This window comes from Phyllobates terribilis, unplaced genomic scaffold (genome assembly GCF_046119375.1).
Source record: "Phyllobates terribilis strain yellow unplaced genomic scaffold, ASM4611937v1 Scaffold_4__5_contigs__length_816908805, whole genome shotgun sequence".
In the NCBI taxonomy this organism is placed as follows: Eukaryota; Metazoa; Chordata; class Amphibia; order Anura; family Dendrobatidae; genus Phyllobates; species Phyllobates terribilis.
Window position 1 is genome coordinate 640,719,856 of NW_027362764.1, and position 18,974 is coordinate 640,738,829.

At 42.0% G+C, this 18,974-nt stretch overlaps 2 protein-coding genes across 4 annotated transcripts in view; one reads left to right on the top strand and one right to left on the bottom strand.

Moving 5' to 3' along the window:
* The window catches only part of TRIM55 (tripartite motif containing 55), a 188,029-nt gene extending 182,884 nt beyond the window's left edge, over window positions 1-5,145 (top strand). For all 3 annotated transcript variants that reach the window (XM_073679376.1, XM_073679375.1, XM_073679377.1), the window contains one exon: window positions 3,967-5,145. In XM_073679376.1, coding sequence (XP_073535477.1) covers window positions 3,967-3,977 — 11 coding nt within the window. In that variant the 3' untranslated portion in view covers window positions 3,978-5,145. The remainder of the gene's footprint in view (window positions 1-3,966) is intronic.
* CRH (corticotropin releasing hormone) lies at window positions 4,807-8,100 on the bottom strand. The gene is made up of 2 exons (XM_073679380.1): window positions 7,788-8,100; window positions 4,807-6,093 (listed from the first exon to the last, which is right to left on the bottom strand). Exon 2 carries the CDS (start codon window positions 6,043-6,045, stop codon window positions 5,554-5,556), a length of 492 nt encoding a protein of 163 aa, XP_073535481.1. The 5' UTR covers window positions 6,046-6,093; window positions 7,788-8,100; the 3' UTR covers window positions 4,807-5,553.
* Between the last annotated feature and the right edge of the window lie 10,874 nt (window positions 8,101-18,974).

Consider the following 18,974-nt stretch of genomic DNA (forward strand, 5'->3'; position numbering starts at 1 on the left):
ATTATGTACATGGGGGTCATTGAGAGGACATGTAAAGTAGAGTAAGCACATTCCCTACAGAAGGACAGGTATTCTCATTGTTGAAAGACTTAGACATTTTGTGTCATATTATGGAAAAACATACTTCAGAAGTCAAATAATCTCTGGTTCTCTTAAATCAGTAATTTTGTAGACCAGTGGGGGTTTGGCTACTTGGATTTTCAATGAACCAGGGAATGAGAGGATCCTAAAAATTACGCTAAACGGAACCTGTCATGTCCCTAAACACTGGTAACCTGCAAATATTGGGTCAATATGCAGACTGATAATGCTGTTTGGCCACCTTATTGAAAGTGCAGCTACTGGGAGAAAATAGACTTTATTCCTCCTGAAGCCGGCAGCTTTCAGTCATAGAGCTGTGCCTGGCGCGGCTACAGTCTTCACTCTACAGCATTGTGAGGACCGCTGTAAGCGCACACTGGCACTTTGACAGCTCGGTCTGCTTCACATCTTTGCAGAGACAGCTGTCAATTGAACTGCCAGAATGTGCTAACAGCAGCCACTCACAATGCCGTGAGCTGTGACTGTAGCCGCGCCAGGCACGACTCTGACTGAAAGCTGCCGGCTCCCGGGAGGAAAAAAGTTTATTTTCTCACAGTAGCCTCACTTTTAGTAAGGCAGCGTTGTAATACTATTAACCTACAGATTAACCCTATATCTGCAGCTTAATTGAGTTTGGGGACATGATGCTTTAAAATATTTTCAATACCCCTCTTTGTTTTATTAATTAACTCAGTGCAGCCAGAACTTTACAAAGTACCCAAAAAAGACAAGATTATGGAAAAAATCAATAAATCGCACTAAATCCATCACTATCCAAAGGAAAGTAATAAAAAAGGATTTACTTAGAGCAGCTTAAGTCATTTACTATGAAGCAGTGCGGTGATTCCGCGTCTCCATATCTGTGTACATTGTTTCTCATTTCTTGTTGTTTTTTTTAATAAACCTATATAATGTATAATACATGAAGATCAACTTGAAGAGTGAAATTATGATACTTTGTGTCCTGTTCTCTAGGATATACAGTATGTACATATAGTGAGCAGTAACAATGTATGGTGTTTGTAAAATGCTGTTTCTTATATCATTGGCAGTAAATTGTTGAGGCTTTATTAATCACCTTGCTTTTCATTTCATACTTATTACTTCATCTTTGATTTTGAATTAATAATTCAGTTTTGATATTAATACAATCAGGGCAATCATGGTTGCAGAACCTGCCGTTACATTTGTGATGCAATGGTAGATTATGGATCATTTTATTAAAATGCTTACAACGACAATGGTAAGTGCTGCAATGTGTGGTATAAAGTGTGTAAAACTACAAAGACGTTATGTGATGTTTTTTTGAAATGTTCATAAATGCAGTTTAGAAGACAACCATGAACCTATTGTATGTCTGCACAGTATATTTTCATTGGACCTATAAAAGTGTAACATATCAAGGTCTTAAAGGGAACCTGTCAGCTGATTCTTGCTGCCTGAACCACGCTGCCCAAATCAGAGCCAGACTGCATGATTGCAGCCAGGTATAGACTGTATTTCTTCTGAACCGCTCCAGGTTTTCAGAAAGAGTATAGTTTAAAGAATGGGGAATCATAAGCAGAGACTAGGCTAGTTTGATGACTACGCCGGCTCTATGTACCATAATTGATAGGTTACTCCAGTGTGTGCACATAGGGAGAGACCTATCAATCACCTTGAGCGGTGCTGGGAAAAGCCAGCCGGCGCCGGTGCAGGGCCACTCTCGTCTCTCCCTAGGATCTCCGGGCAGTTCATCAGACTACCTTTTCTATGAAATGTTTGAGAGAAAAATATACCTGGCTGTAATTGTGCAGCCATGCTCTGATTTATGTTGCCCGTGGTGTCAGCAACATGAATCAGCTAACAGATTCGCTTTAAAGGGGTTGTTCAGGACTATTTATTTATTTTTTACTATGGGCCTAAGAACTAACAGGCAGGTAGTTGCTAACTACCTGCCTGTCATGCCCCATATTGATCTCTGCTGGCACAGAGTGGTTACATACAGCTCCTGCCGGTGATTCAGTGGCTTCCACCAACGTCACGTCGACAGAGCAGTTGCTTCTCTTCCGCTCTGCTCTGTTGATGACTGCCGACGTCATGCTGATTGACAGCCGTCTTCCCACTGCCTGTTAATCATCATGATGTCAGTAGTCCTGCCCCATTGACAGAGCATCCCGGAAGAGGAAGAACTGCAGCTGAATCGCCGGCTGGAGCGGTCGGTGCCCACTCTGAGCCAGCTCAGAGTAGACCAGGCAAGTAGTTGCATCTTTGAAACTATTACCTGCCTGTTGGTATTTAGGCCCATAATAAAAATAAAATGAAACACTCCTGGACAACCCATTTAAATTAAAATATTACATCTATGCATCTTGATCCATTTTATCAAATATATATTTATCATATTATATATGTATCGATACACATAAGATAAACGTTGGCCGAACGTGGCGATTTTGATAAGATCTGTCGATGAGCAATGTGTATGGATAGCATCCTATGATTTTTTGACAGATATTTGGGTAAAGACGCATGAATGATTTCAACCTGCCTGATCCTTGTATTCCTGCTGCAGGTACACTCCTGACACAGGTATCTGGCAGCGGCTACTTCCACTCCCTCCATTTAAAAAAAAAAAAACATTTATGTTCATCTGAGCTATCACTCAGCAGCTATCAAGAAAATACCTAGAATGTACCTGGCCTTACGGATGAACAAGTCTTGCGGTTTCCAGTTCATCAAGAAAAAAATTATTTATTATACACTTTTCCAATTGTGGGAACTATATGGTGTGACTTCATTTTCACATTTTCCATTTGTGATCTTGCTGCAAACAACTGAAGTCACAGGTTGACACTATGCATATACTGTATAACAACAGTACTACTTTCCTACAACACAAGATACTTGTTACTACTCATTTTAGAATGAGTGAGCAAAGCTATGTAAATCATTCATCTGAGCCCTATAGCTAACCATGCAGCTAGAATTGCTAATATATGGCACATGCGCAGCCGAAAAAGATACACAGCCCACCCTACATAGCCTTACTAGGCTGGATTTATATAAGAATGTTTCTTATTGGCCAAATTTAGCTAAGAACAATTCTGTGTGCTTTGTGCATGCAAAAGGTTTTGTCTGGCACACAGAGGATTGCAGCATCACAATGTGTCACTGGCTGCAAAACTGATCCCATAGGAAATCATTGTTTTTTAGGGGTGGATATACCATTGGTGCAACCTGTGCAACTACACAGGGGCCTATGAGGTAAGGGGTCCCACTTCCACCTCCAAAACAGCAAGCAGCTTATGTCATAGATAGAACTGGTCATAGATGTATACTGCTCACAGGGGCCCTTTTCCGTCTGTGTCCGCCACTTTCATCATTTCCCCTTCTAATGAGATATTTGAGGGGGGCCTTAGCCTCATCAGTGCAAAATATGGAAACAAGGGCAGTATTGAATAGATCTTGGGCAGAAACCTCTCTACATCATCCAGTAGACATAGATCATTATATTATTTCATCTATCTTACAAACTTCTTTTTATGAGGTATAACTACTAGCGATCAAAAATCCTTATGGTGTATAGTTCCTATGTATTCCTGAAAGGATCTTCAAAATGCATAGGAGAATCTCATGCCCCATAAATACGCACCACCACCGTCACTGCATCTACACACATGAGCACTATTTATTTCAACCATGAAATCCCTTTAATAAAACAGTTTCAGTCATTTATTACATTCTCCAGCAAAATGATTATAGAAGAAACTCAGATCTGATGATTGCACTATAATCGCCAGTCCAGTTTTGGTATTTTGGTTCAAGAAACCATGGTCTAATACGCAGAAGTCTTCATTTAAATGTCGCCATCTTTTTTCTCATATAAACCTATTTCTCTTGCAGACTGGGTCTGAGACATTAGTCCAAGAAGATGCTCAAGGGACTACAGAATCGAATCAGTCCGGCAACACAGACACTTCACGTCATGTTTTCTCTTTTTCCTGGCTTAATACATTACCTGAATAACTGTCTGATTGTGGGAATCCTTCATTTGTCTCCAGCACCAGTATGAATGCCTACCTAAGTGTAAAGTCAGGGGATCCCCCTTCAGTGAATGGTTATTAGTTATCACAGTTGTCCTAATCATCAGCACATTTAATTGTCTCTGCCTATATCTACTTCTACCCTAATCTATCACACTGATGACATACCAGGCTTCCCAATATCAATTACTTTCCATAAAATTAATCATTATACAATAGAAACCTAATAAACTGACATTGGGGTCCAAACACTACTTTGATAATTCCATCCATGCTGCTTTGTGCCCCCCTCAATATCAGCAAAGTAGTGTGTGTATATGTATGTTCCAGTGTGTATAAAGTGCTGTCTTCCCCCACATGAATTCTTCTTTTCACTACTTGAAATTACTAAAGTTACATTCAAGCATGCTGGTACCACAAGGGGTTAACTTCCAAGAAGCACAGAAACCCTTAGTGATTGCTGTTTATTTTATGGTATAATTAGCAAAAAAAATTAATAAGTGAGTTATCATGATATAATCATATAAAAAAAACAGATAAGAAACACCTACTCAGCTCCACGTGTTATAGATCACAAAGCATTCACTGAAAATGATGTGGTCAACTTTGTAACACCAGGTTTGGAAAACTTGCATATTGTCTAATCCTGACAACTTGTCACCTCCTTTGTGAGAGCATTTACAGATATCTTAGGAGCACTTTGTAAGATACTATCATTTCTCTGGGATTTTCTGTCATTGTTTTTATTTTTTGGCCACCACCAAAATTCTCTTGTTTAATCATCTCATTCCTTTTTATTACACTTAGTGCCATCTATTCACTGTATTTTTCATTTGCTGGAAAAACCCATGTCAGGACCATCTCTCTGTCTTCTTACTTACATACATATTCCCCAATAAATTAAGATGGACGGGTCAAGCTTTGCAGATTTTATTAAAAATATAGATATTAAACATTATGTTTACACACCAATTTTGTGCCAGCTCTGAAAAGATGTTTTTTATTATGGAAATGTATACAATAAACTTTTGATGCAAAATAAATTACAGCAAATTATTTCTTTTTTCTCTCACTTCCCATAGGAAACCCAACAGGTCCAGTAGATGTTTGTTTAGCTAGTTCAGCCTGTTCCCAATCTGGTATTTCCTAAGGATTTTCATATATTACAAAAGTAACCCCCTCCTCCCCAAATAAAAATAAATTACAAATTACATCTGTTGCCCGGTGCATGCTGATAAACAGATCTAGGCTCTCACCTGGGGACTAGCAGCAGAGCATTGCTTTGTCTTGCTGGCCCCACAGGCACCCAAGGGGTTATGGAGTGGAGTGCATCCTCTATGTCTGAAGCTATAGAAAAATAAACACATGGTATCAGGGCAGCACAATGGTACATCATACTGTATAGTTTGTGCTAGATGCAGGAAACTCTTTGGTAGGTGACAGTGGGTTACTTCCCAATAATGTCCATCAGTTTCCTGTTGCTGTGAGCTTGCTGGGCTATCTGCTCAGCTCTGGCCATTTCCAGGACCTCCCGAAGCAGATGGAAAGTGAGATCCAAGGATATAGGAGGTTCTTCTGATCTTTTGCCTCTTTCTGTAGGTTCCTCCTGAGTGCTGTATGGGGAATCTGCTCCCTCCAGGATCCCAGCTCTCAGCCCCTGCTGCTGCCCACCCCACTGCTGGGGCTGCAACTGCTGCAAAGACCTGTCAAAGTTACTGGAGGAAGCATCAGGGAGGCGGATTGCTCCTAGTAAAGAATTTGGAGGATATTTGTGGAGGTTCCCAAGGCGGATGAAATATTCTTCTCCCATGCGAAGTAAAAAGGGCTGGTACTCAGACCCTGCAGAAGAGGTTGGAGGTTTGCTGAAGGCTCTGCACTCCTGGCAGGGAAGGTGGGAGACCAAGAGGATCCCCATACACACCCAGACCTGGAACTTCATGTTACTCCGAAAAACGAATCTGTAACGGAAAAGATTTGCAGGGGAGACCTGAAATAAAAGGGGGAAGGAACCGGTAAGAAAGCGAGAAGACACAGAGCAGGGAGAGGGAAGGAGAAGCAAAGGGGCTCAGAAGGTGGTGGAGTTCTGGAGTCAGCTGTCCAAGGTGCTGAAACCCCCAACCATCAGCCCTGACACCATCAGCAGTAGCTCCATACTGTCACAGCTGAGAAATAGCTCCAGATTCTCCTGCCAAATATCTATATTGCATCTATGTGACCACTATCGCAGCATGTCGTGACATTACCAACACAATATGTCACTAACTGCACTGATGTCTAATTTCTATACACAACGATAAGTCTTCTTCCCATAACTGTATCCCGATATCTCCTTTCACGACACTAAGCCTTGATTTGTAATATCACAACAGAGAAATAGCTCCAAACTAAGTGTTTCTCCTTCCAAATATTTATATTGCATCCATGACACCACAGTCACAGCATGTCGTGACATTACCAACACAATATGTCACTTACTGCACTGCTGTTTAACTTTTATACACAGCGTTGTCTTCTCCCCCCCACCCCCCAACTATATCCCGATATCTTCTCCATCACGACACTAATGATTCATCTGTAATATAACAGCAGAGAAATAGCTCCATACTAAGTGTTTCTCCTGCCAAACCTCTATATTGCATCTATATCACCACTGTCACAGTATGTCGTGACATTACCAACACCATATGTCACTAACTGCACGAGATAAGTCCTCTCCCCATAGCTATGTCGAGATATCTCCATCCCGACACTTAGCCTTCATCTGTAATATCACAGCAGGACACCCATTACCTGCAGATTACTTATCACTAGCGCTGCAAAATCATCAGATTATAGGAGTAATGAGGACTGATCCCAGAAGTGTCAAATGGGAAGCAGGTAAAATGTAGAAAAATGCAAGATGGACAATGTGACAAAATATGATCCTAAGAGACCAGTTAAAACGAATGTAAAGCAAAATTATACCACTTGGTAATGGAAAAAAAATAATATATTTGTGGATGAGGTTGAGATTTGTGATCATATATAGGAGAGGTAAAATGTAAATCAAATATTATACCACTTCATAATGGAAAAAAAAGATATATTAGGGGTAAAGTGATCACGAGAGTCAGAATGTAAATCAAATATTATACCACTTGATAAAGAAAAAAGTATATATATTAGGGGTAATGTCCAGGTATCTGATTATATGTGAAGTATATAAGTAAAGAAAACATTATATCACTTAGTAATGGAAAAAATATATATATTAGGGGTAATGATGACCTATGTGATCATATTAGAGGTATCAAAGTAAAGCAACAATTATACCACTTAATAATGGAGAAAATAAATATATAAGAGGTGATGATGAGATATCTGATCATATGAGATGAATCTGATCAATGATGCCACTTAGTAATGTAAAACTTCATATATTAGAGGTCTTGTGGACACACTTGATCCTATGACAGTATCAAGGTAAATGTAAATGATACATGATAGCACTTAGCAATGCAGAAAGTGAAGACATTAAGGATGATGTACAGATCTGAAGAAGGATCTATATCAGATATCATACCTGCCTGGAAGCTGACTGCTTTACCTTGTCAGACACAAAGTCCTATCACTACACCTACATTAGTGAAGAATACAATTTAGAAGATCGGCATGTGATGGGGTCCGCAGAGTTGAACTTACTCGCTCACTGAGGGTCCTGTTGTGTGGCTGGGCAGGATCACAGCATGGAAGGAAGGTAGGAGCTCTGTCTGTCCTCTGCAGCTGTGGTCCCCTCTGTCTTCCTTATGAGGACATATCTGGATGTTGTGAGCAGAATCCCTTACAACAAGGAGCCTTGATGCTGGATTTATAGCTCTGAGCCTCTTCCACGATCACGCAGCTCTTGCCTAATAAGCTGACGCTCTCTTGACAACTATTGCGTGCTGCTCCTCTACTGAATAAATAATGGCTCCTTGGAGCAATGGGCAGAGTTCTGCTATCACAACAATGCATCTCACATCCAATTATCTTCCCAGATATTTATCGCCTTTTTTGTGACGTCAGTGACACCTGGAGTGGAAGCGAAATTCACAAGTCTCCCATTGACAAAAAAACTTGAATGAAATTTCTCAAGTGTGCTCAGCAACAGCAAGTGACTGTCCAGTGGTACAGATCCCTGGGGAGCCCCATAGCTCTCACCACTAGAATCATCTCCTGTGCATATTATTAATGATAGGGAGAGTATGATCAAGAAGGTAAATGCAAAATGACTTTTACTATGTCAATGACTGTATATGCAAAAATGATACTTCCCTCTCATTTGTGAATTGTGTGCTAAGTGCACTGGTTATGTGCACACTTGGAAGTTGCATATATACATGTATAAATATATCTATATCTATATATAACTCCAAAGTGTGCACGTAAACAACTATGTATGAAACTCCGAACTGAGCACATAAACTATTATGTATGTAACTCCAAAATGTGCACATAACTATGCATAGAACTTCTATGTGTGCAAGTAACTATGTATGCAACTCCAAAGTGTGCACATAATGTACTATATATGCAACTCCAAAGTGTGCACATAATGTACTATATATGCAACTCCAAAGTGTGCACATAATGTACTATATATGCAACTCCCAAGTGTGCACATAAACAACTATATATGCAATTCTCAAGTGTGGACATAACCAACTATGTATGCCACTCTCAAGAGTGCACAAACTACTATGTATGCAACTCCCAAGTGTGCACATAAAACAATCAGTGTGTGACTTTACATAGCACAATTAGAGGGGAGCATTGTTTCATGCAAAATAAGGACTTTTAAAATACGCTGATGTTATGGAGTCTCTGTTCTGATGTGTAATTGCTGATAGGTTTCTTTTCCTGTTCTACACAAGAACATCACACATAGGGAAATCTGCTGCTGTTCAAAGTTTTGTTAGAAACTACAAATTAATGTTGGAATTGTCACAAGGGGGAGAGAAGTGTTCTCTGCCATTGTCAATAAGACCCCATTTGTTATCACCGTGGAAATAAAGTAAGTCAGATAATCGTTGTTAGTACTACTGGGTCTATCTCCTTCCTAAGCCAAACAGGGCAATTAGTTGCTACAAAGCAAATTATCCAGTTCTCATTTGTGTGGCCAACATGTGAGTCAATAGTGTAATGGATTACATCAATAAAGGTAGATATAATGTTTTATTCTGTCAAAGTAGCTCAAAATGTATGTGGTATATGTACCTATACAGCATTTATAATAAATCACAAATAGTCAATAGCTAGAGATTGAATTGAATTTTTTTTACCATGTTCACCAAATGCTAAAACTGACCTGCCATTATAATTCTCCAGGTCATTACGAGTTTGCAGATACCAAACATGTATAGGTTCTTTTTTATTTAAGTGGTGAAAAAAAAATCCAAAGTTTGTAAAAAAAAAAAAAATGTTGCCATTTTCCGAGACCTGTAGCGTCTCCATTTTTCGGGATCTGGGTGAGGGCTTATTTTTTGCACATTGAGCTGACGTTTTTATTATTATAATATCATTTTAATGTAGATATGATGTATTGATTGCCGTTATTGCATTTTATTGCAATGTTGCCACAACCAAAAAAACTTAATTCTGAAGTTTTGATTTTTTTTTCTTGTTACGCCATTTACCGAATGGATTTTTTATTTTTATGTATTGATAGATCCGGCATTTCTGAATGCAGAGATACCAAATATGTGTATTTATGATTTTTTTTAATCATTTTATTTTGAATGGGGCTAAAGGGGGGTGATTTGAACTTTTATTTTTTTTAAAAATGTTAATATTTTTAAAAACTTTTTTTTAACTTTTTACTGGCTTTAAGAGTCACCATGGGAGACTAGAAGCTGCGATCATCAGTTTGCTTGTGCAACACATAGCAGGGCTTCTGCCCTTCAGATCAGCAATGACCATCACAGAAGTCTCCTGTAGAGATGTTGGTCATGCCAACCCATCGCCACCCTGCAATCATGTGATGGGTGTGCCGATGGGCAGGATTAGTGACGCGCTTCCGGCGTGGCCATGTTAAATGCGTCATTTAACATGTTAACGGCCGCGGGTGGTTCGCGATTCCACCCGCTCCATTTAGGGGCACATGTCTGCTGATCAGATCAGCTGTCATGTGTTTGAAAAAGTGCGGGCTCAGCGCCGGAGCCGTACCAAAGAGAGAGAGGCAACCTATTACATACCTATACGTCATAGGTCATTAAGGGGTTAAAAGAACTTGTTCTGAACCAGAGATTCAGACACTTCATAACATGGTTGACATACAGAATGAGGAAGTAGAATTGAGGGGTTATTAACATCAGAGCTTCATCAGAGGCAGATAGTGAGAGGGAGGGCAACTTCTAAACAGGGCAAACCCTATTGCAAGACAGCCTAACAACAACACAATGATAATACAATACAATACTGTATGATTCCCAAGTCATGGGGCATGACACTCCCTGTCTGAAATATTTAGATTTCACGATAATTCCATCTTGACATGATGTAGTTTGATGATGTCCACCGCCGTTCTAGGAACTTGAAAGACAAAAAATAAACAAACACACATACAACTATAAACTGCAAGCACTGTAAAGTCCAATTTACGGTTGGTGGCCTATAGTCCACAACAGTTGGATAATCCAAGCCCAATCGGAAACCCACCTTTGGATTGGGGAAGCCGCAACATGCCAACACTTCCACCAACCCAATAATCCAAGTGGAGAACGTTTGAAGTTCTAACACAATTGGCGGTATGTAGAGGTATTCTTCCTGCTGTGAGCTGTGTCCAGCAGTAGTGGCATACTTCACGTAATGTCTTCTCCTATGAAGCGTCGAGTGATGTGAGTCAAATGACAAATGGCCTTCACAGCAGATGACCATTCCGTGAAGCATCCAAAGCGCTCTGCTGGCATCAAGAGAACAAGGATCCTCATGTAAGCTTGGAGGCGATAGCTACCTGTTGTCGCTAAGGCTAGACGCAGTCAAGAGCAGCTCCACGATCAGCTGGGCTTTGGCCAGTGGAGATGAGGTGCCGCTGCTCTTGAGTGAGTTCAGCAATGTCCACTGCCAGTACAGCAGCACAAAGTTCTAACCTTGGTACAGAGTGTGCAAGTTTCGGGGTTAGTTTGGCCTAACCCAGGATGAATCCACAATGTATCTTGTTGTTGGCTTCTGATGTCAAAATACTCAATCGTGCAATCAAATACTCAACGTGCACACATAGCGATGTCTGTGGGCCGCACGTTTTTGCAGCGTTTTTGGTGCATTTTTGCATGCACTTTTTTAAGCTTATTTGTACAGCAAATAAAGATATTTGAAAAAAGAAATGTGGGACATCGCTATGTGCACAGGTTGAGTATTTGATTGCAGAAATTTCTGCAAGGTTTTTGCAGCAAAAATGTTGCTGAAAAAACACGCATTTGCCGCGTTCTTGGTGCGTTTTTGCATGCATTTTTTGCATGCATTTTTTTAAGTGTTTTAGTTAAAAAATGAATGCTTTTTGGAGCTAAATAAAGATATTTGAAAAAAGAAATGTGGGACATCGCTATGTGAGCACATTGAGTATTTCATTGCAGAAATTTCTGCAAAGTTTCTGCATCTCTTGGCAGCAAAGACGCTGCTGAAAAAAACACGCGTTTTTGCATGCATTTTTTGCATTCCTTTTTTAAGCGTTTGGGTATGCGTGTTTTTGTAGCGTCAAACCCACAGCAGCCAAGTGTTACAGCATAGTGGATGGGATTTCTAGAAATCCCATGTCCACTATGCGTGTATCTGAGGCTGCAGATCACCGGACACTGACATGTGGCACGTCTTTCAGGACCGCAGCATGTCAATTTCTCTTGCGGAGTCGCTAGTCTCCGCAACAGAAATTTGACCACTAGGATATATTGAATGCGATAAATGCGCATGGTTCAGTGAACACATGCGGATTTACCTGCGTTCAATAGAACGCAGCGTTTTGGATGCAGCAAAAATATGCTGCATCCAAAACACTGCTACGTTCGGATTGTGGGCACATAACCTTTTTGTACAGCAATGAATGCTTTTTGGAGCTAAATAAAGATATTTTAAAAAAGAAATGTGGGACATCTCTATGTTGAGTATTTGATAGCAGAAATTTCTGCAAGGTTTGCACCTGTTTGCTTAGCCTTTACTGGCTAGATTACAGGGGGACCCTTGAAAAAAATTGATGTAGCGTCCCCCTATAAAATCTGACCAGCAAAGGCTAAACAGACAACTCTGAGCTGATATTAATGGCCAGGGAAGGGGCCATGGATACTAGCCCCCTCCAAAGCTAATGATATCAGCCCTCAGCGGCCCCAGAAATGGCACATCTATAAGATGGACCAAATCTGGCTCTTAGCCTCGCTGTTCCCACTTGCCCTGGTGCGGTGGCAAGTGGGGTAATAGGGTTGGGGTTCATGTCAGCCTTGTATTGGCAGCTGACATGAAGCCCAGGTTAGTAATGGAGGGCGTCTATAAGACGCTCCCATTTCTAACCCCATAGTAAAGGTTTAGAAATAAAGACACGGCAAGAATAAATTTTACTCTAAATAAATGTCCACACCTTTTTTTACAAATTGATTTAGAACTAAAAACACCTAACACCTAATCTGCTGAAGCCATTGTCACCTGTAAAAAAATAGTCAATAAAAAACAACCATATCCCTCACCTGTCCGACATGATGACATAATCCCGAGTGTCCCATGGTGATTGGATCATTTGTAGGACAGTCACATCAGCAGTCTGTGATGTGACTGTTCTACAAGACAGCATGCTATACAGTGACACAGGAGTGTAATCACTCCTGTGTCAGTGTATAGCGTTGAGATGCTGGGAGTGAGGTCACTGGAGTTCAATCAGCTGATGAGCCCCGGTGACTTCACTTACGGCACTGGTGATGGAATTTTCTCACGCAGTGGTAGTGCAGTAAGTGAAGTCTCCCATCAGGCCAGTTCTATACACTGACAGGAGCAGTTACGCTCCTGTCAGTGTATCGCCAGCTGTTGAATAGAGCAGTCACATTTAACGATGTGGCTGTTCTATTAATGAGATCTGCATGGGACACTCAGGATTACGGCAGATAGGGATTATTGTGGTTTATTATTTTAGCTTTATTACAGGAGACATGGGGATTAGGTGTAATGTGAGTATATGGTGCTTTTTTAATTTTCATTTTTTTGCAGGGGACGAGGGCATTGGAGACAAGGTGTAGTTGAGTATAATGTGTTTTTTTTTTATTTGAATATTTTTTTATTAATTTTGACTTTTTTTTTACTTTCAGCACATGCGCCGGCTGATGAGAGACTACTGCTCCCATTCAGCGGCACCTGCGCTCACTATTTACAGTGACAGCGGGCGCCAGCTGATAGGGGTAGTAGTCTCATCTGCAGGTGCCTCTAACCCACAGTAAACTTTTTACTGCGGGTCATTTTCACAGCTGCGGGATCACGCTAACATCTGACAGCGTGATCCCGCAGCACTCTGACTCGCAGTATCCGCCGATATGCAGATGGCAGGGTGGGAAACCAGGGATGTTTGGGTCCCCCATTCATGTGAATGGGGTCTGGGTTCGGGTACTGTTTTGGTACTCGAACCCGAACTTTTAATAAACTGTTCGCCGTTTGGCTGAACCCGCCAGACCCGAACAGTCAGGGGTTCGCCCATCACTAGAAACTAGTGGTAAAAACAGACACACTAACCAAACACTGACTAAAATCTGATCCAAAACACTGATGAAAATCTGAATGTTTTTTCAAATACATGAATGAAATGAATATCTGATTTAGTCCTTATACTGAAATTCTTAAATAAAGGGTTTTTTTCTGAAATTACAGGAAAAAAAAGCCCAAAAGAGGGAAAATGCATAGAAACACAAATAGACAGCACTCATATGCTGCTCAAGTGTTACCATTACGGTGCTACCAGTTAGCCTCTGTTTACTTCTCTGAAGGATCAAATGTCATCTAGCCCTTTGACAGATGGAGCTAGTGATGGATCTTAGTGGTCTCGTACCAAAGACCTCAACATCAATGCTGAGGTCAGTTATTTTATGCTATTATCTGAATTTGGGCAAACTTATATTGTTTTCAATACAACCCATTATAGGTTTTCAAACAGCTGTCTCCAAGAAGTTGTCTTATATATCCTATAATGGAAGGTGGAGATCAAATAACAGTCTTCCCCTATCTATGAACAAGGTGGGAGAAACTCAAAAAGCAAATTTTGCTCTTGCAGACCCAGCCTGTCCATATACTGTATATCTTGGTCAATCATTAATTTGACTAAATGGCATGCAGAAATGAATTGCTGGTTGGAGCAGCTTCTAGAAGTTGAACCCACAGTTTGTTATCTTCATGGAGTTTGTCATCATAAATAAATTTTATACTTAGTCCTCTTTTCATTAGTGTTATGAACAAAAATGGGTGATGTCAATACTCATTTTAATCCAGTCTACCTGTAGATGCTTTAATTACTGAAGAATATAGCCCTATTCAGTCACATATTACTTGCGACATTCAGGTGGATGTCACAAAGGTCATGATTAGATATAAGAAAATTTTTTGAAATTCGAAGTTGCCAGCTTTGCCAAATTTTCCTCTAAAATTCGATGTGCAGGCAATAAATTCGCCATGAATCTCAATACTGCAAAATCTTTAAATGCCCAGAAAAAAATGTGTATAACACTCTGAGGTCTCTTAGTTCTAATGCCCGTGGGTGGCGCACGTGGTTCGTGGACCCAATGTGCCATGGACCAGACATACACTGGAGGGGCATAACTAAGTAGCTACCTTGGTGTTCACTGGAGCCTCTAGTGGTGATGTCAGGCTTGTGCGGCAGGTAGCTGCCAGGTGCCACTCCAGGGCAGAGTCCAACAGTAGCAGCTGACCCAAAGGGTCAGAGACGTTAGCTAAGATTCTCAACCAAGGCAGGACGACTACTTGGGACAAGATCCGACTGTGTACATAGGATGGCCACTGTGATAGGTTCAGACTGTGCAGACAGGACGGCCACTGGGACAGGTTCAGACTGTGCAGGCAGGACGGCCACCGGGACAGGTCCAGACTGTGCAGACAGAATGGCCACTGGGGCAGATTCAGACTGACAGGTCTCGGGGTAGCAGAAAGGTACCGCCGATGTGGTTCAGGAATCAGACACCGCTGAAGCGGTCACAGGAACATTGACAAACTATACTGGACTAATGGGACACAGGATATGGGAATAACTTTTAACAGACTAGGGACGGGGGACTTGTCAACCTACAGTTGAACAGACCAAACTACCTAACAGTAACTATAGGGCTTGCACAGGCACCTCCATATTGGGGAGGATGCCTTTTATACAATATGCCTCCCAGCTATTGGCTAAGAGACACCTTGCAGGTGAAGACTTTAAATAAATGCCTACCAGCTGTTAGCTGGAGGCATTTACCAAATGCGTGCGCTGCCCTTTTAAGAGCAGGGGAGCGCGTGCGCACTAGGTGCGCCACTGGCACACAGTGTGGCATGCACAGCAGAGGGCAGGAAACATGCCGGAGAGCACGCCAAGGAGTAAGTGAGTAAGCCGGGGTCCCTGCATGGAGGGAAAAGGAACACTATGCAGGGGCGTCGGCAATAGCGCTACACTAGTACTGTATTGAAGCTATATTGAGCTGTTTAACACAAACACAGTGTTACTAATGTCCAAGTGACCTCAACCTATATGGCTAGTGGAAAATGGATGGTAAACAGGCATTACTAACAACATATTTATCAACAACTGCATTAACAGACATTTTAGGCTAATGAAATTGTAAAAATAATCAAAAAAATATCCTTTTTGGGGGTCTGATGCTTGCCTTGCTGGTGTTTATACAGAGGCACTACAAATGTAAGAAGCTTTAACCTTTTTCACATAGTGTGGTGCAGATATTATCTATGTTTGGGGAGTACCAAGAGCTTTGTTCTTTGGTAAATGAAGAATTGATAGTTTTTTAACAAGCAATCATGAAATAATCCCTTTATTTAGGTAGCAGGAGCAAATTAAATTAAACTTTTAAAGTAAAGAAATCATGGATTTACAACAAGGAGTGAAAACATTTTTCCCTTTTTGGGATCCCCAACAGATTTCCTATTCTCAAAATAATTAACGAATTACAAAGGCTTTTTATCTTGACATCCAAAAATTATCCCTTTTAAAAAGGAGCACGCTAGCTGTTTTCAAAGTGAAAAAGCAATGTCAGTCAGTCAGTGCCGCCGCTGCGCTCTATGCACAGAGCAGTGACTGAAACTGTGCCAACACCACCCTTATGACTGAAAGATCGAGCTTGCCAAGAGGAATAAAGTTAATTTTCTCCCGGAAGCGGGGTTCTCAGTGCAATGGTCGCACAGTGTCAAAATGCTTTTAACCTACAGATTAACCCCATATCTGCAGGTTAATAGCATTATTTTACATGACAGTTTCCATTTAATATACTACAACTGTCAGCATGCCCTCATGCAGCAGGTTCATCTGTAAGTTTCTAATGACCCTAGATGCATAAAATCTCAAATTAATTAGGCTGATCATAATTGATAGACGTAGATAGACAATCAGACAAGTACCGAAGCACACTCAGTATACTAAGGTATATGTGAACTTTGAATATATGCAGGATAATGACCCCAAACATAAAGCCAATGTCATTAAAAACTATGTTCAGCATAAAGAAGAGGAAGAGTCTTGGAAGTGATGACAAGGCCCCCCACAGAGTCCTGATTGCAATATCATGGTGTTTGTGTGGGATTACATGAAGTGACAGAAGGATTCGCGCAGGCATCGGCATACCGCTAATGGCGGCAGGCCACGCCACTGCTATGGGGCCCGTAAGCCGGCACCTGGCCCTCACCGCACAGGGCCCTCCCCACACCGGGCCATTCCTCCACCCATCAGCACCCACACAGCCTGGCTGCCCGCACAGAATGATGGAGGTGGAAGCGCTCCCTCCTCCATCATCATTGCTCATGCTGATGACCGGAGTGAGGGAGGGCGGGCTGCAAGCAATGATGATGGAGGAGGGAGCGTCAGCAGACACTTCTACCCCCATCATTCTTCCTCGGCGTCTGACGTCTCAGAGCAATGGGCGCGATGACATCATTACAGGGCGCCCACTGCTCTCAGATGTCCGGCACTTCACATCACAAGCTGAGGAGATCAAAGCATCAGGTGGAACCAGGAAAGGTGTGTACTGTATATATTGTTTTAAAATCAGTGACCGGTGGCCATAATACAGTATGGGGGATGCATTATATTGTGTGGAGGACCATGGGGGTGCATTATATTGTGTGGAAGACCATGGGGAGAGTACATTATACTGTATGAAAGACCATGGGGGGAGTCTATTATATTGTGTGGAGGACCATGGGGGTGCATTATACTGTATGGAGGACCATGGGGGTGCATTATATTGTGTAGAGGATCATAGGGGGTACATTATATTGTATTGAGGACCATGGGGGTGCATTATACTGTATGGAGGACCATGGGGTTGCATTATACTGTATGGAGGATCATGGGGATGGATTATATTTTGTGGAAGACCATGAGGGGTGCATTATATTGTATGGAGGACCATGGGGGTGCATTATATTGTGTGGAGGATCATGGGGGGCACATTATATTGTGTTGAAGACCATGGGGGTGCATTATACTGTATGGAGGACCATGGGGGTGCATAATGTATGGAGGACCATGGGGGGAGTGCATTGTATTGTGTGGAGGACCATGGGGGGAGTGCATTATACTGTGTGGAGGATCATGGGGGAAGTTCATTATATTTTGTGGAGGACCATGGGGGAAGTGCATTATATTGTATGGGGGACCATGGGGGGAGTGCATTATACTGTGTGGAGGATCATGGGGGAAGTTCATTATATTGTGTGGAGGACAATGGGGGGAGTGCATTGTATTGTGTGGAGGACCATGGGGGGAGTGCATTATACTGTGTGGAGGATCATGGGGGAAGTGCATTATATTGTATGGGGGACCATGGGGGTGCATTATACTGTATAGAGAATCATGGGCAGGGCCGGCTCCAGGTTTTTGTGGGCCCTGGGCGAAAGAGTCTCAGTCGGCCCCTTCAATACATACCACGATTCATGATGCACAGATACCGCAGAGAAATATATATATAGTACAATGCCGAATATTTCACTTCTTACATTACATGACCGATATCTATTGTAAATTCCACAATAGTTCAGAAACCGGCGAATCGCTCCATACAGAATACTGGCCCCCATAAAATGCTCCATACAGGATACTGGCCCCCATTTAACGCTCCATACAGAATACTGGCCCCCATATAACGCTTCCTGCAGGCTGTGCCCCCACATAATGCTTCATGCAGGCTGTTCCCCCCACATAATGCCTCACGCAGGCTGTTCCCCCCACATAATGCCTCATGCAGGCTGTTCTCCCTTATAATGCCCTATGCAGGCTGTTCCCCCCATATAATCCCCCATGTAGGATGTCACCCCCCCTTATAATGCCCCATGCAGTAAGTCATCCCCCTTATAATGCCCCATGCATTATGTCACCCCCCTTATAATGCCACATGCAGGATGTCACCCCCCTCATAATGCCCCATGAAGGATGTCACCCCCCCCTTATAATGCCCCATGCAGGATGTCACCCCCCTTATAATGCCCCATGCATTATGCCATCCCCCACTTATAATGCCCCATGCAGGATGTCACCCCCCCATATAATGCCCCATGCAGGATATCACTTCCCCCCATATAATGCCCCATGCAGGATGTCGCTTCCCCCCCTTTTAATGCCCCATGCAGGATGTCACTTCCTCCCTTTTAATGCCCCATGCAGGATGTCACCCC

Excerpts from the sequence above, each read along its gene's own strand:
- CRH (XM_073679380.1), bottom strand. The coding sequence starts at position 6,045 with ATGAAGTTCCAGGTCTGGGTGTGTATGGGGATCCTCTTGGTCTCCCAC.